Raw genomic sequence first — 24,746 nt, forward strand, 5'->3', positions numbered from 1 at the left:
GTTGGGTCGCTGCCACTGAGAATTTAGCATGCAGGCCAGAAATTTCAAATGATTAAAGCACCTTCTTCCACATTAATTCTCTCACATTAGATTGTATTCTAAACCTTTGCGCAAGGACTTAGGTCTAGGGACAATCAACTCTTTTAATCTTTTAATACTCAGTTATAGCTAAGCATTTTCAAATATATTTTCATTAATTTGAAAGCAAAGAAACTGCAAGCAGAATTTCCTTGCTTTAATCCCCTTGAGGCTTCTGTTTGTTGCAGTTATTGTCTGGCCTGTCAGTTATAAATGTGGCCGTCTACTACATGACCTGGTGGTTTGTGGGCCGTGAGGAGCGGTTTAGTTGGCTTTTGCTTTGAACCCACTTGGTCTTCATGATTTTGCCAACTAATATTCTCTAACTTCCAAAACCTTCACTGGATGATTATATTTACATAGATATTGAAGTACCCACAAGTGTGTTTCGTTTATGTGGCTTCTAGAGTCAATTGGTTGCATTATAGTGGGTGTCAGAGTAAAGGAAGCTAAATATATTTTTTTTCTATTTTTGCAAAGTTATTTTTTTTTTCTATCTCTTTACACATGTCACTCTTTATTGGTCCATCATAAAACCAAATGTATAAAAACTAAACTTATTTTTGTTTCTTTCTCACAGCAATGTGTGACAAAAATCTCAGCACATTAATGATCAGCTCAAAGGTTGAACCTTTCTCCACAAGCAAAAATGTCAAAATTTATTTTAAAAATTTCCCAATTTCACATGTTTTAATGTAGGAAGTCCTACACTATAAATCATTTAAAAGCGTCAGTCTTTTATTTCAGGCGCTTGACGCGTTTCAAATGCGCTGTTTCCTCTGGTCTGTCCAGCAGGCGGCACTATTCCCTTTCTCGTGCTCAGGTGAAGACTCCGCCATTTTGAATTCAGAAGTCGTTGCTGGGCAACTCCAGAAAAATGACAGAGCTGCACCAAGTGGTAGCAGCGGGAGATTATGAGAAGGTGAAGGAGATACTGAAACATCCGAAATGCAATCCCAATGTTAAAGACGTCGACTGGAGCTGCAAAACCCCTCTGCACTGGGCAGCAGCTAATGGTGGGCGTTTTAGAAGGAACTTCACCTTCTACCTCTAGGTCTTTTCTTCCTGCTGTCTCAAGTTACATTTGTCCTTGTTCTCTCTAGACGTACAACGGAAGAATCGAGACTCTTCTAGTTCTTTTCTCTTTTTCTTGAAATGTATATAAAGATATATTTTAGTATCTAAAGCTTGTCTTTTGTCTTGTCAACTTCAGTTGCATGGTAAACCCCTATTGTTTTGCTTTAAGATCTCAACCTATCAAAAAAGAAAATATGCCTAGCACCTCAAGATGAAGACTGACCACTAACAGGTGAAGTGAATTGTTAGAAATGCAGTATACATTAGATTTTTTGTTAGTATGTAAGCAGTACACTCTTGAAAGTTTTTATGGATATACAAGTATATTTAACTGGGGAACGGTTTTGTTTGTTCTTCACAAGCATTAAAGACTACAGTGCATCCAAAAAGTATTCACAGACAAATCCTGATATTGTTTTAAGAGTAAAAGAAAATATGAGTTGCTGTGAATACTCTGAATGCACTGCAGGACGGACCATCAAGCAGGTAAATTATGTATTTTATTGCAGGTGAAATCAATATTAGAGATGCAGGAATGATAAAGACTCTTATTTTACCGACTGGCATCAAGAAATCCCAAAGTTTTCCTTCGTTTCCCCTGGATATTAAAGTTGAAACATAATTTATGTTGCATAATAGTTTCACCTAACTTGTCAGAAGTTGAGTTTAACTTTGCCACTGTAAATGTGCATTTTGGAGTAGTCTTTCATGCAATCACTGTTAATGCATTTTTGCTGCTTGGTGGTTCTGCTTGAAAGCAAGTTCAAATATTTTTGAAGTTCTCAAGATAGTTTTAATTCCAACTACACTCTTCAAACTGATTTGCCTACAACTAAACAAGTGTTTACAGTGCATCCCCTTTTTTCAGTTTTTTATACACATATTAGAAAAAAAGTGCAATAAAACAAAATTACAGTGTTAGATTAATCATTGCGTCCCATAACACCCAAAATAGTTAATGAGAAGGGTCTCAAGTTTTTGTAAATTCTTCTGCTACTGCTAGTTATATGGGAACTGAATTTGGTTATTAATGGAGACAATGGTATCCGTCAGTCTTGTGTTGCATTTACGTCCTTCACAAACAGGTCATTTCGTGCCACAACGGTTTTGATTTCAAGGGGTAATTTTAATGCCAAGATAACTTTAGTTTTCATTTACACTGATAAAAATGGTTCTTAATGCAGAATTTTGCCCTTCTTTCAAATTGAAATGGTATGGAATTATTTTAATATATTTAAATAGTAGTCTAAAACCTGTCCAAATGAGACAATCTAGTGTATTAAATACAGAAAGGTTTAAGAAAAGGATAACAGAATCAGCCTGTAAGTTTAACCTGCATTCTAGCTTTGTCCACATAAAAGATAAAGTGTGGTTTAATGTTTTCCAATTGCTACAAATGTCTTGCTTTCATTTTTATTTAACCAATATCGCTTCTCCAGCGGCTTGTGGAGTCATGAGATTCACCGTAAAACCATATCAGTTTGTGTTTACTAGACCAGATTGAAACCTGTTTATTTTATGTTTTAGAAAACTCTGTATTGCATTTTTTTTTCAGGAGATACAGACATCATCAAGATTCTCCTAGAGAATGGAGCCAATCCGTGTCTGAGGACAGTGCACGGATGGACCCCTGCCCACTATGCTGCAGAGTCCGGTCATCTGGCTGCGCTGCGGATGCTGCACGTCTTCCATGCACCAATGGACAAAGAGGACTGCTGTGGAGACAAACCAATAAGACTAGCCGAAATATACGGAAAAGAAGACTGTGTTCGATTCCTTCAAAAGTATGACACAAAGCCCACTTTTCACCTATTTTTGCTTTATTATGAACAATCTTTACAAAAGTTTCTGATTTAATGTTGCAAATCTTTTTAATGTGTTGCAGAGCAGAGCTTGAGTGGCAAGACTTCCGTGAGAAATTGACTGAAGAAGGCATTTCAAATGACTCGGATCCGGAGTATTTACAGCAAACCAAAGAATACGAAGAAGACATTGCTTTCAGAACTAGGAGGAAAACTAAGTCTAGGCTCGGCTTTCGCTAAAACATCATTTTGGCATGCAAGTCAAGTCTTTTGCTCCATTTCTCTTCAAATATATCAACTAAAACTTGAAGAATTCAATGTCAATCTGATCACAGCTAGTATTTGTGTAAGATGAGTAACCTCATTAAAACCTAAAGGTGCATACAGGACAAATTCATGCAAACGGTAACACAAAGAGGCTAAAAATAATTAACTATACATTTATAATTTTACTAATAACATTAATAAACAATCACATAAAATAGTTATGGTAGTCGAGAGTGGACGTTTTCAGCATATGCTTTCTCCCAGTGGTTTTCTCGAGAAAACCATTTCTGATCCAATCATCTTGTGGTCATCTCAAGATCACGAGATGACTGGTGTGTGTTAAACCTGATTCCATCCTTCAAATACATGCCACGTGTATTTGCACAAGCAAAGTTTGGTTTATCGAGATTAACTTGTTATCCCATGAAAACCATCAGGAAATGAACTCGATTCAAGAAAATCATCATGAAATTAACTCTCTCTCCAGAAAACCAATGGGAAATTATATTGTTATTTCCAGAAACTGGAACATTAACTGGTTATCTCGAGAAAACCTTTGGGAAAAAGTATACATCCGCTCTCAGCTTCAGTAAAAAGTGAATGCACACTGTACATTTATTTTCAATGGCACATAACAGTGATACTAGTTTCACATGTAGATGAAAATGATTTCATTTATTCCATGTCACCTCTGACTTAGAGGTGCTTTCACTGACACTAGATGCTGGAGCCTGGAGATCAGAGGAAAGAACAAGTGGCAGTAAGACATATAAGAGAAACAGCCATGGCATCATGTAATTGTAGTTGCGGAGCACCTACTTTCTTCTTAATGTATCTCAGTAGAGCCTCACGAGTCTGTAGAAATTATGGTGAGAAAATCATTAGATTGGTTATCTGGCAGAAAGATGTCTATGATTAATCATGATAAAAGATAGCAGCTATCAGTACTGGCTTTTAACCATGTACCACCCTTTAAGAATTTAATGTTTTTGAACAACCTTGGTGGGCACCATTACAAAATACTGAATTAATTGAAGTTAATTTAAGCAAGTCAGCATCCCACCGCATTATCCTTGACAAAACTACCTGTACAGTGAATTAACCCATAACTAGCATGATATATAGTAGCACCATGTTTTACCATGGGTACAGTTCTTGTTTTGCTGTGTTTGTGTGTTAAACTTACTTTTCAAACTGGTGATCAAAAGCTCCACATGTTATGGATATTTTAGTCTAGTTAGAAGGGGATTTACATGGACTTTCTGTCTTTCATCCAGCATATAGGAAATTGTAATCAAATGTAGAACACAACCAGTTCACACCAGAAATGTTTGCAGCTTCTTCAGTATTACTGTTAAGGTTTACATATAACACTCTGGGTCTACTGCACTCTTCTCCAAATTATCATTTTGTGAGATTACCGGGGTTTTTTTGTTCACTAAAGGACGCATTACGCAAAAGAGCAAATGCAGTCATATGACACCTAGACATTATGTAGATTAAATAATTTCAGGGTGTGTCCACAAAGGCAATCAAAGAGTCATTTTTTCAGTTGAATAAACCACAATATGTGTCACATTAAAGGTGGAAAATGTAGTTTTTTTTCCCTCTCACATCTGGAATTTAAATGTCAGTATACACTGTACACTGTAATCATATTAGGTCTTAAACAACAGCTTAGAAACATTTGTAGATCACACTGTGTAGCATCATTGGGCTGTATCATTATCTGGCTAGTGTCTCATTTCCTTACCATTCTGTCTCCGAAGCATGTGGTCAACAAAATGAAGAAGCCCTGGAATTGAAAAAGAGTGTACTTGTATTTCAAATACTTCATCTTGTTTATGTGTTACATTGAATAAAATATTTTGACTGTACCTGGAATCCGTTGAGTATGGTGAAGATGTATTCAAATGCATATGCTATGGGTCCACTTGTGAGATCAAAAATCAAAATGGCAAATCCAAAAATCCACGTCACACCAAAAATCGGGGTCAGTAGGATAATGGATCTCACTACAGTTTTGGCTGCTGCTTTCTCTTTTTCTGGTGAAATGTCAGTTTTTTGGTGTATTTCTGAGTGGTGGCTAACAAGCTTCATGATGACCACAAGCATTGAGAACACATTAATGAAAACAATTGCTCCCACTGGAATGATAAACGTATAAAAAGTGCCTTTAAAAAGTCCACCATAAACCAGCCAGCAGGTCTTCTTTAAGTAATATACCCCCTCAGCTCCACCGTTGCAGGTAAGAAACGTGACAAAGACTATGATCAAGGGGATGGCATAGCCTACAACCAACGAGAACCTCAGATAGTTTGCCCTGCTCACCTTATGGAACAAAAACACTGCCTGATGAAGAAGTGTGGCGCTCAAACAAAACGTCCAAAAGAACATAGCCAGATAGCAGAAATGCTTCAGCACCGCAGAGGTTCGACACCAGAGTTCTGAAATATTATCTGGGTTGGAAGAAGATGCCAAAAAGCAGAGGTTACCGATCAGCAAGCACAGACAAATGTTCACATGGGCAGTGTGGCGTAAATATAATGTACTCGTCTTGACTACATCGCTCCAGACTATCAGTTCTATCACAAGAGTGACAATGAGTGACAACACTGATACTGACAGAGCTACATAAGTTACATAAGTTAAACCAGGGACTTCCAGGGGCTCCTTGGACAGTAACAATGCAAACGAGGACAAATGATCACAGGAGCAGCGGTGCTCTTGTGAGGGACCCCCCCATTTACATCCCTTTGATGAAAACTCGTGTTTTTCAATGTCCCAATACACACATTTTAGCAGAACATTACGAGGTCTTGGGTTGATCATTTCAAAGTCTATGGTAATGCCTTTGAAATTTACGGTGTCTGCAGTTGTGGAAACAATGATACTGTTGACTGTTGATTTATTGTCAAGATGGGGCAAATATTTATCCAGTTGTTTGAATGCAGCTGTTTTCACATTCACTCCACCTGGAATGGAAACTATGACATTGAAAACATTGATGGTGCAGTTGGTTATATTGCACACACCCACGTGCAGATTTTCCCTCTTCGTCGCCTCTGTCAGATTAGATTTTTGAATTAAATTCTCAACAGAAAACATGAATCTCTCAGCCATTGAAAGTGAGGAGTTGTCAGTGGTATCTTTATTCCATGAGTCTTCAAGAGTTTTATTCAGCAAATGACTGGATGAGTATAGATAATTCTGAAAAAAAAAAGCAGAATCACAGGTCATTTTCTAGAAGATGGTTGTGACGTGTAAGAAGTGTCATTTTTTTGGCAATAGGAATTTGAAGTTTAGTAAAAAATCTTTAATTTAATAAAGATGCATAAATTATCTGCATTACTACATTGAAAAAGTCTATTTTTTTTAATTGTTTTGTGACATTTAACTTTTTTGCAATATGCAAAATGGCTGAAAGCTCTTAGTTGGAAACTGCTTTGTTAGTCATCATGGTTTCTTTTAACCTTAACACTGTTTAATACATCAGTGAATTTGTAATGAAATAAACCTTTTAATAAAGTTATGAAAGCATACTAATTATGTCTTAATTCATAAAGATCAAGATGCTTTGATACTCACTTCTATTGATGTCTCATTTGTAATAGTACTTAAATTTAATAACTTTTCATCCATGGTCCTAATTACTGCAACTGATGTCTTTATGTTGGCATAACCAGGTAATTTTGATGTCTTTGTGACCTTTACAAAGTTTTCAAATACTATTGCAGCATTTAACTCCAGTATACCAAGTCCAATGTCACTAATCTGAAAGAACAATAAATATTAAAGTTATTATTGTTTTATTATTGTAGAATTACAGCAACTTCTTTAATCAGCAAGCTTAAGTATATAATTATACTTGAATAATTGTTATAGTAACAATTCGCATTTACAGTAATTCCATAAAAATAAAAAAGTTGAAAGAATATTTAAGTACGTTACTGTACAACAGTACAACAAAAGCTAGTTTGGTTACTGCACTACTAATTTCTGAACAATGACAGGAAGTTAATATGATAGTAAAGTTCACATACTTCAGCTTTTTCCAGCACATTAGCGAGGTCCGTTTCAACACATTCTGAAACCTCCTCCTGCCATATCCCTTCCCGGCCATTTTTCGAGGTACTATTAAATCAACATTAGTGAAACCAGTCAGCACAAAAATTAAATGTTATATAAAGATTTCATTAGTTACATAAATCATGAAGCGTGTTTTTCAAAGTTAGAGGAAACAAATGTTATCTGATAGTGAAGAGTTCAAATCTCACTCAGGTAAACACTTTCGCTTTCTTGTTCCAGCTTTATCCTTGCATTTTATTTCTGCAGTAAAGCCGGCCTTGGTGTCTGCCCATTCACCTTCCGCTGAACAGTATTTCTCTTTAGCTGTTTAGCACAAATTTTAAAAAGTCATTTAGTACAAAAACTATGCAGAGCAAAACTCCAACTTTAAAAATGTTATTGTGAGAAATGCAAAAAGTATCACATTAACTTTTAAACAGTTGTTTCTTTTGAATTATAAGATTGAGGATGATTTTGTATAAATTCTCTAAGCTGTATTAGGGTTGATTTAATATGGGACTGCAGTTCATCTACATGCTTCTGGTCGCTGAAGTAGATTTTGGCACTCTTATGGTTGAGTACAAGTTGCTAATGGAAACAATGACATCTTTAAAAGTTCCAGACAGACAGCAGCACAAGCTGTGGAGTTGATAAACCACAGAGGACCAACACCAGGAGATGACATGGCACCTCAAATCATCACACTGGAGTGAAGAGTGTGGAATCTTCACTCCAGCAACTTGGACTGTATGGCTCTTCACTCTTCCTCCAAATGCCAAAATCTTGTATTTTAAATTACATGTAAAATTGACTTTGATTTGAAAGGAGGATTTTGGACCACTGAAAAACAGTCCGGTTTATTTCCTACTTCGTCTCAGGGACAGCATTTGCTGAAATCATGACATGCGATAGCTATAGCCTTGGATATGTGCTTTGGCTCTTATTCAACTTCAGCTGCCGTGCATGCTTTAGCTCTTTACCAGAGACCCTTGAATGGACTATTAACATATATTCATATGGCATTTTTCCCTCTACTTAACTTTAACATAGTATGTGTGCAGACAAGACTCTATAGACAGCTAGCTTCTTTAGCAATTATCTTTTTCTGCTTAATCTCCTTGTGTCACTGACTGTTGGATATCTGTCACCCAGTAGTCTTCTTTTTGAATGTCCAGACTGTGATGTGTTTCTAACATTTCTTTTATTAAACTTATATAATACTGTCATTTCCAGAGTACCAGATTTCTTGAGTTTCATTTTCTGAGACATAATCATCAAAATTAAGGATCATAAACACTTGAAACATATCAAGCAAATGTTCACATTGTTTAAATTGAAGTACCGAAATAAACTAAATTTTTTGTGATATTCTGAATTACTCTCAAAGTACTTCTCTATCAGATACATGACTGGTCAGAATTGATTACACTACATTGAATGTGCCCAAATGTTTGACTCCACTTGCTTTTCCACCATTTCAGAAGTTAAATGGCCTGTACTTGTGTAGCACTTTATCAAGTCTAAAGGACCCCGAAGTGCTTCACACTACATTCAGTCATTCACCTATTGACATGCTGATGGTGGCAAGTTACTGGATGGAGGCATCACCGGTTCCACCGGGCTCTCTGGCCACCACTAGCAGTCAAGGCTAGTGGTGTCTTGCCCAAGGACACAACGACAGAGGCAGAATCGAACCGGCAACCCACCGATTGTGAGACAAACTTCTACCACTGTTGCCACCAAATTCAAAAAAATGCTTTTTCATTGCAGTAAAGAACATACAATTCACTGTGTCAAATAAAAAGGCATCATTATCTCAAACTGATACTTACGATAAATGACTTCGACCTTCATAGATGCACTATTAGTTTGGTTGCACTCATTAGTAAAGTCGCAATATACCAGTGGAGACCCTGAGGAAGAGGTGTTCTGTTCTGTCTTACAGTTAACTACTTTATCAGCTGAATAAATAGATTTGTCTCCCTCTGTGAAAGTGACATAAACAGGACAAGTATTACAAGAATAAATTCAGTCAGAAGATGGTTCAAAGAGCGAACATGAATAACACTAGTGAAATGTTCCTACCTGAAGTCACGGGTTTTTTAATGGCACCATCTTGCCAGCTCACATTGTACGTTTCAGTGGTATTCTTTATCTCACATTTCACTTTCACCATAAAAACAGTTGATTCTGTCTTACACAAGGGAAATGCTGGATCTGCGGAAATGTCGATCTTTGGTTTGAGGCATATATCCATTGTAGCGTTGGCTTTATGGTTTATGGTTATTTGGCCTTTTTGTTCAACAAAAAGACATATGTACTCTCCTGAGGAAGGGAGAACATCGAGGGTTCAAACAGAGGCAAAAGGTATAAAATATATTTCAAGAGATTAGACAACCATTATGTGATAAATGCTCAGTCAACAGACTAATTTTCTTTTCCTGTTGTTTTCCAAGTACAATTCTAACAAATAACACTGATTGTCCCTGGGTAAGTAGTTGTGCTCTATATTTCTGCTCTAAAAATGGTGAACACACCCCATTTCTCTTAACACTGAGGAGTTGGATCTTTGCCCCACCACACACGAGCAATAGGAGAGGCCTGGGGTCCTCCTTTTCAAAAACAATGCGGATTATGACATAGACTGATAGAGTTGTGAACATTCTCATTAAAGCAGTATATATTGAAATGTACATGTGTAATGTATTATTACTTAGATAATCCTGCTTATGGCAATGAACACATATTGTGTTCAACACAAAGCTGGAGTCTGAGTTATGAACCAAGAAGTACTGGCTCTGGAGATCCTCTACAAAAATGTTACTAAATTTAAAAAAAGATAATAATTGATTAAGCTATTTAGCTGAAGTACTATTTTCAAACTCATAAAATACCCACTCATAAGTTCAATGATTTTATAACCACTGCATTAGTCTATAAAACTCCATTATGTTTTTTACATGTAGATTCTGTTCTCTGAGGACAAAATACAGTGGCTTCCTAAAGGGGGCTGAATGCTTTTGCACACTGCAATCAAATATATTTATGTCTGTGGTTGTAATGTGAAAAAATATGAAAAAGTTAAAACGGCATGAATACTTTTGCAAGCCACTGTAGAAGTACGCTTTTGGGATTTATACTTCAGCTATAGGAGAGGCCTGGGGGTCCTCCTTATCATTTAACTCTGGAGGAGCTGCAGAAATCCACTGCTCAGTTTGGATTTCTGACAGTACGCTCCTCAAATATGGAGTTTATGAAGAACAAATAGAATACATTTATTATCCTTTTGGCAATTTGCCGCAAGTCAAGTAGGAGACACAGGAAACATGTTTGGTGTCACTGGGCAGATGACACCAAATTGTAACCTATTCCCCTGCAGGCAAAATGCTGTTTATAATGAAAAACACTTTTCCCCACTCTGAAACAGGACAATAGTATTGTCAAGCTTTTCTGCTAAAAGGGACAGATGGACAGAGGTAGATATGCAGCAATAATGGGAGAAACTAGAATGGAGCTGAAATGTTTTACATCAAAGCATATTTATCTGTTAGAATTGGGGATGCACGATAGTTATCGGCCCGATAAGAAATTAAATTCTTATCTGTCCAATATCACAACGAATAGCATTGATAAAATGTTTGGTGGTGTGGGTGTTTGTCTTTTTTTAAGAGCACTCTTACTCCTCCTGCATGAGACCTGCATGGAGTTCAAATGGCATCAGTATAATTGGAGAAAACATTTTTGACTGCAAATAAACAATTTCAAAAATTTGTCAGAAAACAGTAAAAAAATAATAATAAATCAACTATCCCAGAGTGTTACACGCTCACAAGGGAAATATAAACATAAAGGTCCGAATGACTCCCAAGTTGGAACTTCCAACACCGTGTGAATGCAGCCCAGGTAAGCAGGGAAAATAACGGCCGTTAGTTTGGAGCAGTGGTTCTTAACCTGGGTTCTACACATGAATTCAAGAACACAATGCTTGCTGAATTCAAGATGAAACGAGCCAGTTTTGATGAAAGGGCCACTCTGCCTGCTCTTGGATTTGTACCCGTTAACAAACCAATCCTTACAGCATCGTATAAAGTTTTGGGCAATGCTTTATTCTGGCTCCAAAAAAGTATTTTGTGGATTCAAAATGACAAAAAACAAATTAAATAATAATAATAATAATAATAATAATAATAATAATAATAATAATAATAATAATAATAATAATAATAATAATAATTTATAAAAAAAATTTACATTCTTTTTAAAAAATCAAAATTTATTTTAAATGAGTAAAATAGTGAAAAAAACTATTTTGGAGGCTGAAATTCTTTTTGGAGGCTGAAATTCTTTTATGGGGCTGAAATATTTTGGAGGGGCCAGAATAAAGTAATACCGTAATTTGTTGTGAGTTCATGGTTTTGCTCTTTGAGCAAGGTGATGTTCATGCATGGCTTATTTTGTGCACCAGTAAAAAGACATAAACCTATGTTTTGAATTTGGAAAAGAGAAATCATATTTTATTTATCACTGCAGAAGGGTTCAGTGAACGCACATATGAAACTGGTGGGTTCAGTACCTCAAAAAAGGTTAAAAACCACTGGTTTGGAGGCTCTTTTAAGGTTTCGGAGGAAAACGATATGCTGACTTTGGTTAACAAACGTTGAGAGACGGTTCGGCAAGGACAAACACAGCACGACCTTTAACACGTCAAATTTGATCAGTCAACTTAAACACAAGCCATTGCTTTGGTGGAGAATTCAAAGTATTTGCGAATGCCCAGGATGCTAACGACGTTAGCAATAAGCTAGCAGGACTCAAATTCATTGGTGAAGCTTTTCACAAAACAAGGAATTTAGAATGAGAAAACTATTGGTTATTGGTATAGTTTGTTTTTCTTTTTTTAAAAGTTATTGTGCATTTGTATTTAGAATAGTATAGTCAAAGTTCAAAGCTAAACACAATTAAAGACTTAAAGAATTGTTTACAGATACTACCCATTCAGTCTGACTAAGCTTGAATTGTTATGAAAGGATGACTGAGCAAAATGACAAGACAAAATGGGTTGTGAATATTTTTCAAGGTATTGTGGGCCAATGATTTGAAATGTTGTGGCTGTTAACAAACTTACCTTGCCAGAGTTCGTTAACATGGTCAATCGTGACTGTACTTTTTTTGTTTTCATTTTTTACTGTTGAGATCCTGCCATTAGTTATGAGAAACTCTCCATCTTCTCTTTTCAGATTCCACTTTGGATCGGCTTGAAGATCTCTCTCAGTTTTACAAATAACAACAGTACTGTCATCATACAGCACTGATTCCGTTGATATATCCAAAGTGACAATGCCTGTGAATTTAAAAAGTTTATAACTTTAAAAAGTTTACACAGGAGTTTATGATCTTAAAAAAATGAGGCTGTAATATTAATATTTTTTTCCCTCTAAAACACAACTAAAGAAAACTAGTCTGTTAAATGAAATTCTTAAAATTTTCTTTTAAAGCTGTGATAAGGAGGTAGCATTAGCGTCACCCTGTAAAGTGATAGCTTATTAGAACACTTTGCATTTATTTCAGAATTATTGTAGGTTTTAGAGAACCTTATTAGCCTCATATAAAGTTCAGGAGGCTTAGCAGGATGGAAACTGGTCAAGGTGTGGGGTGTTAAAGAAATGTGATAAAGTGATAATTTCAGGGTGTGCATACTTATGCAGCCTTCTTTTTGTGCCATCTACTTTTAAATTTTATTTAGCGCAATTAATACTATATGAAAAGCTGAAGGGGCTTCTTAAATAACTTTACTATCTTATTTTTCCACCGTAGTAAAATTGCATTTTAACTTTGGTGTGAAAGTCTTTAAAAAATCACTGGAAGTCATTGAAGAAACAAAACAGGATGTAAAGTTATTGTGAAATGTAACGTTAACATGAATCCAACCAGTGAAATATATAATTACCTTTTGTCTCCAAAGACATACTGCCTGTTAGAGCTTTTGTCAGAGCGGTAGATTTGTTAAACAGTTCTCCCGAACTAACGTTAGAGACGATCTTCATTGTAAAATCAACAATAACGCTCCCAACACTTTAGTGAAAAACAAAATCAAAAAATTATTTTAAACATTTTAAAAAATCAATGTGTGCAATTTTTTATTATTATTAGAGAAGAAAGTACCTGAATTGTTTTATTGCCAGACTGTCAAATCCTCTTATTTTACTGTATTCAATTTTCATCTAAAAAGACATTATCTGCATTATTTATGGATTTCTCAATGTATCAAATAGTTATATTTGATAATTATCTTAATTATGGAAATTAGTTTACCCTTTCAAACAGAAAATTATGACATTTCTTATATTCGACTGAGTTCTTATCTGTCAGACAACTTTGAAATTCATCTCCCTCCACAGTGAATCTCCCTGTGATATCAACTGTTAAGAACAAAATGTAGAAAGTTGCAGAGCATCAACCCTTTCTCCACACATGTACAGTTTAAAACGTTTGGTTAAATGAAGAGTGAAAGTCCACATGCCTGCAGTGCTTAAAGTGCACATTGAATTAGAGTCAGCCTTGAGGGTGCAGTTATGCTCATCACAATTTACCCCTGTGAGACGAACTTCATCACTCCATTTGTGGTCCGGTTCGCATCTACATGTTTTGTTACCGTTGTTGTTTTCTTTACATTCTTATTGGGGGTGAAAGAAACACACAATCAGAAAACAAGCAAACAAAAAAAAAAACAGAAGAGACAAAGTTTTGTTGAGTTGGTTTTCTGGAACTGGCAAATTTAAAAGTACAGTACTTGGAATCTTCCTTTGTTTCTTTCTTACCTGTTGTCCTTGCGACGTTCTCGATGCTCACGTTGCTGTCTTTCACAGTAAAGTTCAGCTTCGAAATGATTACTTCCTTTGCACTTCTGTCTATTTTCAGTTTAGCATAATACATCTGCGTTGAATTCTCTGAAACTTTCAAAGAGAAACTGAAACATTAATTGATGCTTAAAGGTGCAGTATGTAACTTTTAAGAAGAACATGCTTTTTTTTTTTTTTTTTACATATTTGTTAAAATGTGTCCTGATAGTATAATATGAGACAGATAATCTGTGAAAAGATCAATCTCCTCCTCCATGAACTACTATTGACGTCTAAAGAAATGCAGCACACCCGACCGAAAAAACAACCAATCAGAACCAGGAGGAGGGTCTTAGCTCTGTCACTCAACTTCACATACTTGCTAATAAAAATGTGCGAAAGGCAGAGAAACAACTTACAGGAAAACCATTTATCCGCCATCATTAGTGGCTATGCTGACTAGCATTAGCATTCAAAACATTCTCTGATAGCTGCAGCTTAGCAGAGAGCAAGAGGGAATAGGAGAGGGATGAGCAGCGCCACACGACATTGTGATTGACAGCTCTAAATCCCGCCTCCCGGCTCTGGTTATTTCTAGTTAGCACTGGAAGCAATGGGAGAAGTCAGAGGAGCTTGATTTTTTCACAGATTATCTGTATCATACTATTCTGCCACGACATGGTGACACTTTCAACAAGTATGTAAAAAATTATTTTATACAAGTTTCATACTGCAGCTTTACAGTGAAGAGCACCCCCAGTTGGTAACCTGTGAAGCCTTTACCATCATCATCAACAACCAGCGAGACAGGAGCTGTAAAGAAATGCTCTTTACCTGTTGCAGAGGCCTGCAAAGGAAAAAAAAAATTAATCTGATGTTTTCATTTTAATTTTTAGTATCTTTTTGTGGAATATGACAAACCTGACAGTTTAGACTCAGTATGTGGAGAAATATGAAGACCCACATCTTGATCCTGCAAAAAAAACATTAAATATTACCAAAATCATTTTAATTAATTCACTGGATTGTAAAACTTTACCAAGTAAAACTCTGCTTCTTTGGATTATGTTTCTGTGTCATACCTACCTGTCATGGCAACAAATTTTGCTGGACTATAAATTGTCCCAGGAATTATTGCGATAAACGATAATATTGTTTCTTTGAAACCTTTTTCAGATAATATAATGCAAGAACACATTCTCAATAGAGATGTGCCGATCAGGTTTTTTCCTGCCGATACCGATCACCAGTACCAATCACTGATACCGATCACATAATTATTTTATTTTATTTTTTTATCATAAACACTACCGGTTACATTATGTGGAAAAAGGAACCATGAATTCACCTTAATTTAGACAAAAACTTGTTTTTAATAACATTTTCCAAGAAGAAAACTAAACAAAACAAGCATTCTGCAAATTGTACTGCTATCAGTAATACTATCTTTAACAGACTGATGACATATGAAGGCTCTGAAGAGGCTAAATAATGCAAAGAGCCAAAATAAAACCTCTCAACATTGCCAAAAAAATTCAAGTATAAAACTTAACATTCAAAGGCAAATACAGGATCCATTACAATAAACAATCCTGAGTTACTGAATAAAAACTTCCTGATAGCATGGCGGCTAGCTGATTACTGCTAGTTCTGAGTGGCTGTTTCTGACTGAGCAGAGTAATTATGCAGAACTGGGAGGAGATCGATTATTTTTTTAGAGATTATCTGTCTCATGTTAGGACAGCGAAAGTTTTAATACGTATGTAAAATGTATTTTTTTAGATTAGATGCTGCAGCTTTAAACAGGTTCGGTGTGAGAGTCACTACCAGGTGGAGCAGAAGTAGCGCTCTGTCTGTAGCGCATAGCAGCGGTTCAACAGCGAGAGCAGAACCAGCGTCTTTCATCGCAGCTCGAAGACTTAAATAATTTTGCGGGTTATTTGTTTAGCTTTCTGACCGTCATGCTAATCCGGGTGAGTGTTTGTAGCTGTGCGCTGCTTTACCTGCTATCTGATCCTCCATATGTCTTTTTTACTGCAGTGAGCCTCGATGTAGCCAAACTCCGTCAAGTATGGCATTGTTTTTATGTCGTATTAGATTCGTCGTGTTGATGCATTTTGACGTGCTTCAATTTTCCGCCACAACACGCAAACCTCCCCATTCACTCAGTGCGATATAGTTCCACATCGCTTAGGATTTGTTGCTGCGCGTTTGCACAGTGTGAAGGAAATAGGAGACCAGCTGCACAGGCAGGCTGAGAAATGAGATGCAGGTGATCGGTTTGTGTGATCGGCAACATGAGACAATGATCGGCGATCACCGATCATACACTTTTTCACGGAAATCGGCCAATTTTTATCGGTGGCCGATCGATCGGCACACCTCTAATTCTCAATGATCAATAAACTTTAACTTCTAAAGAACATTTAACACTGGACTACAAGATATCTTAAAAATCCAAAATAAATAAACCAAAACAACACAAACAACAAAATAATTATGAAGCCTCTGTAAACAAAATTGTCCTTCAAAAAACGGGTTAGTTGAGACCAAAGCACCAGACTGAAGGCTTTTGTCATTAAATCTTTGGCATAAAGAGAGAGAGAAGAGAAAGACAATAAATCGTTGGAAAATATTGAGATTGTTTCAATTTATCATGCGGTTAATTGATTTATTGCTTATTGCGACAGGCCTATTGTGCCATCGTCCATCATCCCAGTGTAAAGGTGATGTTTCTCTGCACTGAAAGCAGTCAGAGGAAGAAGCTTAGGCATCTGATAAGTAAGCTTCCTTTCGCTAGTTTTTAAGTATCTCTCACAGGGAGGAAAACCAAAAGATCAAGAACTTACTGGAGGCACTTATGTGAAAGTTATAGACTTAGAAACAACTCAGGTTTTCCCAGGATGGGCTGGGACAGGGATGTCTGCCTTACACTTGTGGATCTGTAATCCTGTGACCCAATTTTATTTGTAATCCTTCCTACTTACACGGATAAATGCTTCATWAAAAAAAACAACTAATTAAACCTTTTAGAAAGTTGCAAAAGTGACCATAGATATGGCTGAACTGATCTAGATTTAAAACAATTGACTGCAGTTGTTTGTTAATAGGACGACTGGGTGTGGCGCACAGGAACACTGCGGGCCATAAATAATGACATATCAAACTAATATTCACTTCTTATATCTAATTTAAAATAAGTTTCACAGTATTTTCTGTGTTTAAAGAGTTAAAACGATAAAGTTATTAAAATAGTAAATGTTACATTATTTTTGTCTCGTCTTTATTAAAATTGTAAAACCGCAATGCTATTACAAAAATGTTGTACAAACGATTGTGGACCTTAAATGTCCCTATTTAGCAAAAACACACAAAACTACAATATTTAACAACTATAACTACTTATTAATGCGAGTCATAGACTTCTTATAGACACGTTATATTTGGATTTGTTTCTTATGGATCATAATTCTAGAATGTGTTTACATCTCTTATCATAAGACACAATAAGACCAATCATAATTGGTCTTATTGTCAACATCAGGAGTAATGCTTATTTACAGATAAACACATAAAACTGGTCATGTCGGCTGCATCAGGACAAAAAAACTGATAAAAATCTGACACTCATCAGACACATACTTGAATCACTGACACTGCGTCCGTGTTGCACAAATTGTCTATTTTTTTACTTAGAGTGGACAAATGAAAATGAATCTCTTTTATTGCTAAAATGATTTTAAAAAAATTTCAGACATACTGACGTTTATGGCGGTTTTTGTGTTATGTTTAAAAAAATTCTAAATATGCAGCGCACTGAATGCGTTATCAAAACCGTATTAATTGCTTAACTAATTGCTTTCTCCATTAAAAACATAAAAACCTAAGACAGTCTACAACAAATTAATTGCATTAATATTTATTATGAAAAAAGAAAATACAACGATGAGCTCACCTGTGTTTTCTTGATGAACATCAGTGAACCTTGTGAATCTTCAAAGCAGCAAACTGGCGGAAAAAAAGTAGCCGTCCAGTGAGAAAGCCAGTTTTCACACCAGGGTTTATTGAGGATATGCAAACAAAAATGGCTCCAGCGACACTTTAATTTGACTGTCAAATCAGATTACAGTCGGTTCTTTGTTTTATCATGCCATCTCGATGGATCTGTAGCTGTTATAAAATAAAGTATTATATTTCAGGTATTTTTCCCTCCTTTAAAAAAAAAAAAAGACAGCATGAAGTTATTTTATTAGTTTAAAGAGTAAGCTATACCTGTTATGTAGCTGGTATTAAATACGCTAAAATGTACGCAGCTTAGTTTGTATCATAACAGATGTAAAATCTGCAATTAAAACTCTTTTGTGTTTTCCCTCTGTCAAATCTAGACTTTAATACAAAGTATTTAAATTGTGATGAGGAAGGGTTGAAAAACCAATAGTAATTTTAAATACTTATCAAAATGCATTAAAACTGAATAAAACATGAGAATGATTCTATAGGCATAGCAATTAAATAGCACAATTTATAAACAATGAATGTTTCAGACGCTTTACATACGCCCTTAAAAATATTTACATCCAATTATCTCCTTTTGCAACACCACAGGAAGATTGTTTTACTTTACTTTTCACAGAGCTATGAATCTGGGTTTAGGTTGAATGAGTCCCAAGCATAGAAAATTCTAATTATTCTAATTCATAATATTAAATTTTCTACACACCTAATATTTTAAAGCAGACAAACAAAGGGAGTTAATATTCCTTGAAAATAATGTGATAGCAATTTAATTTACCTCTAAATAAGAATTTGAAAATCAGCTACAGCCTTTGCTAGCCGTGGTGCGTGGCCATATTTTCTCGTAGTCTTAGCCTGACATAAGACAAAGCAATGGGAATTCATTTTCAGTCATATTTTCCACTTTATTACACATTTAAAATGTCACAGTGTCAAACTATATATTTAGTTAGATAAATATTTAATTTATAAACTGCCTAGCTCCAAATTAGATATTCAGTTAGCTAGCTCCTCTCCTCGGGCTGCCACCTTATCGTGGTGGAGGGGTTTGAGTGTCCCAATGATCCTAGGAGCTATGCTGTCTGGGGCTTTATGCCCCTGGTAGGGTCACCCAAGGCAGACCGATTCTGTTCATTACCTTCATGGACAGAATTTCTAGGCGCAGCTGAGGTGTTGAGGGGATCCGTTTTGGTGGCCTTCGGATTGCATCTCTGCTTTTTGCGGATGATGGGGTCCTGTTGGCTTTATCAGATGGTGATCTGCAGCTCTCACTGGAGCGGTTCGCGGCCGGGATGAGGCTCAGTGCCTCCAAATCCGAGGCCATGGTCTTGAGCCGGAAAAAGGGAGAGTGCCTTCTCCGGGTCAGGGGGGTCGTCCTGATCCCCAGTTTAAGTATCTGGGGATCTTGTTCACGAATGAGGGAAGAAGGGAGCGGGAGATTGACAAGCGGATTGGCGCAGTGTCCGCCGTGAAGCGTGAAGCGGGCGCTGTATCGGTCCGTCGTGGTGAAGAGAGAGCTGAGTCAAAAAGCGAAGCTCTCGATTTACCGGTCGATCTACGTTCCCACCCTCATCTATGGTCATGAGTTTTGGGTCATGACCGAAAGAACGAGATCACCGATACAAGCGGCCGAAATGGGTTTCCTCCGCAGGGTGGCTGGGCTCTCCCTTAGAGATAGGGTGAGAAGCTCGGTCATCCGGGAGGGACTCAGAGTAGAGCCGCTGCTCCTCCACATCGAGAGGAGCCAGTTGAGGTGGCTCGGGCATCCTGGGCGTCCAGGAGGCGTCCAGGATGCCTCCTGGACGCCTCCCTGGTGAGGTGTTCCAGGCACTTCCCACCGGGAGGAGGCCTCGGGGAAGACCCAGGACACACTGGAGGGACTATGTCTCTCGGCTGGCCTGGGAACGCCTTGGGGTTCCCCTGGAGGAGCTGGAAGAGGGAAGTCTGGGCCTCCCTTCTGAAGCTGCTGCCCCCGTGACCCGACCCCGGATAAGCGATAGAAAATGGATGAATGGATGGAGTTAGCTAGCTAGCTATATATTTAGCTTAAAACCAAATATTTAGTTGGCTTGTTAACTAGCTAAGTAATAGTTTGATTAACTAGCTTGTTAATCAAGCTATTAATTAAATTTAATTAACAGCCTCAAAATAAATATTTACTTTGTATGCTAAATATTTAGTTTGAAGCTAAATATTTAGCTTACAAAGTGAACATTTAGTTTCGGTATGCAAATTCACTTACCCATAACCTTGCGAAGTCTTGTGAACCTTTAAATAAATTCCTACCGGCGTGACTGCCTAACAATGTACTCCTCTATTGTTGCTCATGTATCTCTTCATCATTTCTTTTCCTAGCGATATGTTCAACAATTCAGCTTAAAACATTGAATGAGCCGTTTTACTGGCTACAAACATTTACAGCCAAGACGCAGGTTTTATTTTGATAGTCCACTTCTGGGCTTCGCCGCGTGAATTTGCACTTTAGCTAACTATTTAGCTTTGAGCTTAATATCTAGTTTCCTTATTAAATGTTTACTTTGAAATTGTGACATTTATAAATGAGCTAACAACATGGTGAAAATACTTTGAAAAATTAACCCAATTTTTCCATTAAAATGGGATTCATTTTTGGGGGGCAAACATAAAATTAACTACTTTAGGTCTGTTCAGACTGTCAATATCTACACAGAAAACGGAAACACTATTTTTGCACTAGCTTTCTGGGGGTTCGTGTTGACCACACAGACTTAAAAATCAAACTATCAGAAAAATTTTACAACTAATAATTCTTAAATGTATTAGTTGTGGTCCTGTCACCTTTAAAAATTCTCATATGAGAATGTTCCAGCAAAAACTTTGAATACAGTCTAATGTGAATAAAAGAGGATTTATTTCAACCACACCCATGATATGGATCAGTGTGCCAACTTGGAGAGAATCTGAAAGTTGAATTGTAAAAAGAATCTCCAAAGAAATCCTAAAACAGCACTTCTCTACAGGTGTACGAACAGCGAACACACAGTTTCCTATTTATTGCAACTATACCTCATATACTAGGTATAGATTACACAGTCTTCTCTTAAACATTTGACAATGTTTAAGTCCCTATTCTAAACTGAACTCTGCTGTTTTTCTGTAGTTTGTTAGGACCTGGTCCACATCTAAAGAACTGTACTCGGGTATCTCTATGCTAAAGTTCAAAACATTTAGTTATAAAGGACACACTTTTTCTAAGGACATTGTCAAATATCAGTTATCAGACTCAGAAAAGTGGTAAAAGGTTTATTCAAGTAGCACTTACTTTATTAAAATATTTAAATTCTAACATTTCAGAGTCAAACATTAACCTTTAAGGTGAAACAGATTATACCGTACTCAGAAATTTGCACCATCTTATCAAGTTTAACCAAATGTCTGAGGGATCTTTATATTGACTCCTGTCACAGGATCGTTTCCAGTTTGTACAACATCTAACAATGTTTTTATTTGGCATTGATCAAAATTAGTCAGTTTATCCATTATCTCATTGAAAAGAGCAAAAAATATATTTTTCATTCATCAATTTTAACCAGGTTTCTATTTTAATAGAGTTTATTTTGGTTTTAAATAATGATGGTAATACAGCTTTGTAAAATTTTGCAATTAGTTTATGGTTTCTTTAACTATCTGAACATATCAGCCTCTCACAGGGTTGGTGTTTATTTGAATTTCTAGGTAGTCCTTACAGTGCCTTGTGCAAACTGTTGCAAAACAGCAAATAGTGGTTTTGCATATTAGTTCTGTTCTTGGTATCATCAATACACCGCAAACATGTTTGACAAAAACACAGTTAATTTTACCCAAAGTAACATTAAAGCTAAATTAATACTCTGGACATTTTGTCAGTCAAGTAATGCAAATGACCTGGCCACACACACACAGCATCAGTAATTACATGCACACTGAAACATTTCTGGTTCATGAGATGTATGTAAAAGTGTTTATAAGATTTTAGAGTAATGATAAATTCCTATCACTGACATTTGAAAACCCTATAAACAGTCTCTACTGTCAGAATGGTTATTTTAACTATTCTTCCACTGCTGGTATCTGTAGATTGTAGGTAGTCATATTTAAAACTTAACATAATTTTTAATGTCAGCTTGAATTAAATTCAAGACTTTAAAAAATCATAAATATAGGGGGTCCTGCTGGTTCATATAAGTTGACAACAGAAGTGAGATGATGGTAACTAGTGACATATTTTCACTTTAATGACAGACGCAAAAAAGCAAGCTAGCTAGCAAAAATAGCTACCAGCTACTTTCCAGCTAGCTACCAACCGCCTCGAATCACAGAATGCGCGCGACTCAAACTTTTGAATGATAAAAAAGTCGCGTGAGAAAAAAAACAACATGCATACAAGACTGAACAGTCCAAAACGTAACACCTGCAATTAGCGCCAACTGATATTTCAAAGCCATAATTTTATAGACATGACTTTTAAGACTTTTTAGAATGTGAAGAGAAACCTTGAGCTCTGATAAACAGCCACAGAAATGCCTAAAAAAGAATTTAAATAAGTTGTGAATATTTTTTCATATTCACAATAAAAATGACAACTTGTACTAAAATCTTAAGTTTCTATTGCCCACCTTTGCTCTGTAGTGCACACCCATGTTGTATGCAAACTAAAATTTGAACACGTTTTGACAAAAATGTCAGTCATTCTACTTCTGGGTTGTTGGGACTGTTCCCTGAACATAACGAAACCTTTTACTGAAACCTTTTAGCTGCATGCAGTAGAATACATTTGACTACTCTTTATGCTTTGAAACATTACTTCATAGAATTTCATTGTGCATATTTGCATTACCAATGTGAGGAAACAGGTCCCTTTACAGTGCAGTTGTGTAAAAAAGTTCAAGCAGCATAAATCAAAATGCTGAAGTCCCTCATACTGTATGGACTTAACGACTCTTAAGTCTTTTTGTCTGTGTTCCACAAAATGTAGATTACAATGAGTATTTTTTAAGTAATAATAATAAAAAGATTAGACACTTTTTATTACAAATCTTTAATCTTGTGTAGAAAAGAAGTTTTACAGTCTTAATTCCAGGACACAGTCCGAGAAGTAAATGGGGTACCAAGTCTCACAGCTTTAGTAGTAGAGATGCAACAAATAATCGGAAAAAGACTTAAATCAGCCAGTTTGTCATGGATCGTCTCTGATTAATTACATACTCCAAAATTAGTTGAGCATTTTTGGTCTATAAACACATCAATTTGCTTAGTTTTACTTAGTTTTGTCAAGGATTAGGCATATATGCAACAATGCATAAATGGAAACAACCTTGTACCGTTGCTCCTTTTCTGTTGCATTGAAAGCTAGCACCTTGATAAAGGAGACTCCAGCACAATTTTTTGGCGCTTGTGTTACAATTGATAGAAAACAAAATTGTAAAGAGTAAAAATCGGGTCAGCTTTCAAATAAAACCTGAAATCCGATGTATGATGTAATAGTGTTTCTCAAATATTCAAATAATTTTTTTTTTAAATGGCTAAAAAGGATCAACATGCTTGTCCGCTCATTAATTTGACAAGCAAGTTGTCAGATTAATATAAAGGCAATCTTTATACTTGTGAAAGTATAAAGATTGCCTTTATACTTTCACAAGTATAAAGGCAATCTATTGAAACATTCATGCAGCTGACCTGAACGGAAACATACTGTTGAGATCTACAAAACCTTTTCCGCTGCGAATCATTCAATCACAAAAAAAAATTAGTCTGGAGCTGCTGCTGCTGCTGCTTGTGCGGTTCAAAGTGCAAACCTGATAAAAATCCCTCACCCCATAGGAAAGGCATCACAACGACAAACGCAAATGCAGAGCTCCGCTCCATGTGCTTTACGTTCTGAGAGATTTCCGTCCTCGTGCGTGGACGACTTCGACATCACACCGCTGTTTCGTACTCGATAACACGGGAGTCGGCGTCAGGCAGCAAACGCTCTCTCTGCTGCTGCGATGGTGTGTGTTGCCCACTGGCGGTTCCATTGCTTTTTTTGTGCGAACATGGCCCTTGTGGGGATGGGATCTTAGGACAACAAGGAAAAAATGACATTAAAGCAGAGAGTGAGACAGATGGAACTGATTTAGACACTTTAAGTTTCAGAACCATGAGTGACTTTATTCAGTCAACACTGGTCCTGTGAAATCACCTCACATTTGCCTACAAAAGAACGTGGTGCACAGAAGAGTTAAAGGTTGGAAAGGTCATGTTATCATGAGGAGTCTCTGCTGAAGTCTAAACTTACCTGACGAGTTTCAGCTGCAGCTCTACTGCTCTTTAGTAAGTTGTCTGACGAGCGTCATGCAAATTCATTTCTAAATCTGACCTCGGAGAACATTTAAATGGATTTCAATTTCTGGAAGGACAGGAACCCGTCCTACGTGCAGGGCTGGAACCAACAATAATTTTAATAATTAACTGTTCCATTGATTATTCTGACAATCAATCGATTAATTAGATAAATAAAATTAGCCATATTCGGAAACTTTTTCATACAATACTCGAAATACATTAAGGGATGCAAATAAACAGCTAATTAAATTTTCCTGCT

The 24,746-nt window shown here is 36.4% G+C and overlaps 3 protein-coding genes across 9 annotated transcripts in view; 1 reads left to right on the top strand and 2 right to left on the bottom strand.

Annotated features, from left to right (window-relative positions):
• The first annotated feature begins 303 nt into the window (after positions 1–303).
• On the top strand, positions 304–3,275 carry ankrd66 (ankyrin repeat domain 66). Its single transcript, XM_008399042.2, has 3 exons — positions 304–1,094; positions 2,711–2,939; positions 3,041–3,275. The coding sequence occupies exons 1-3, from the start codon at positions 956–958 to the stop codon at positions 3,195–3,197; spliced, it is 525 nt and encodes a 174-aa protein (XP_008397264.1). The 5' UTR covers positions 304–955; the 3' UTR covers positions 3,198–3,275.
• A 3,998-nt stretch (positions 3,276–7,273) lies between these two features.
• On the bottom strand, positions 7,274–18,148 carry adgrf3a (adhesion G protein-coupled receptor F3a). The gene is made up of 12 exons (XM_008399043.2): positions 18,087–18,148; positions 15,053–15,104; positions 14,966–14,978; positions 14,111–14,259; positions 13,813–13,965; positions 13,605–13,711; positions 13,455–13,513; positions 13,240–13,364; positions 12,418–12,633; positions 9,378–9,617; positions 9,125–9,277; positions 7,274–7,616 (listed from the first exon to the last, which is right to left on the bottom strand). Exons 1-12 carry the CDS (start codon positions 18,105–18,107, stop codon positions 7,498–7,500), a joined length of 1,407 nt encoding a protein of 468 aa, XP_008397265.1. The 5' UTR covers positions 18,108–18,148; the 3' UTR covers positions 7,274–7,497.
• A 5,025-nt stretch (positions 18,149–23,173) lies between these two features.
• Positions 23,174–24,746, bottom strand: part of slc5a6b (solute carrier family 5 member 6) — a 16,528-nt gene continuing 14,955 nt past the window's right edge. For 6 of the 7 annotated variants that reach the window (XM_008399034.1, XM_008399039.2, XM_008399037.2 and 3 more), the window contains one exon: positions 23,174–24,220. In XM_008399034.1, the coding sequence (XP_008397256.1) occupies positions 24,080–24,220 (141 nt within the window). In that variant the 3' untranslated portion in view covers positions 23,174–24,079. Of the gene's footprint in view, positions 24,221–24,440; positions 24,585–24,746 lie in introns of all 7 variants that reach the window. The other variant, XR_532568.2, reaches the window with a different exon arrangement.

This window comes from Poecilia reticulata, linkage group LG22 (assembly GCF_000633615.1).
Source record: "Poecilia reticulata strain Guanapo linkage group LG22, Guppy_female_1.0+MT, whole genome shotgun sequence".
In the NCBI taxonomy this organism is placed as follows: domain Eukaryota; kingdom Metazoa; phylum Chordata; class Actinopteri; order Cyprinodontiformes; family Poeciliidae; genus Poecilia; species Poecilia reticulata.

Excerpts from the sequence above, each read along its gene's own strand:
- ankrd66 (XM_008399042.2), top strand. The coding sequence starts at position 956 with ATGACAGAGCTGCACCAAGTGGTAGCAGCGGGAGATTATGAGAAGGTG. Across the intron at positions 1,095-2,710 it reads GCACTGGGCAGCAGCTAATG|GAGATACAGACATCATCAAG; the intron begins GTGGGCGTTTTA and ends TTTTTTTTTCAG. Across the intron at positions 2,940-3,040 it reads TGTGTTCGATTCCTTCAAAA|AGCAGAGCTTGAGTGGCAAG; the intron begins GTATGACACAAA and ends AATGTGTTGCAG.
- adgrf3a (XM_008399043.2), bottom strand. The coding sequence starts at position 18,107 with ATGTTCATCAAGAAAACACAG. Across the intron at positions 15,105-18,086 it reads TGTTCATCAAGAAAACACAG|GATCAAGATGTGGGTCTTCA; the intron begins GTGAGCTCATCG and ends TTTTTTTTGCAG. Across the intron at positions 13,514-13,604 it reads ATAATTTTCTGTTTGAAAGG|ATGAAAATTGAATACAGTAA; the intron begins GTAAACTAATTT and ends ATGTCTTTTTAG.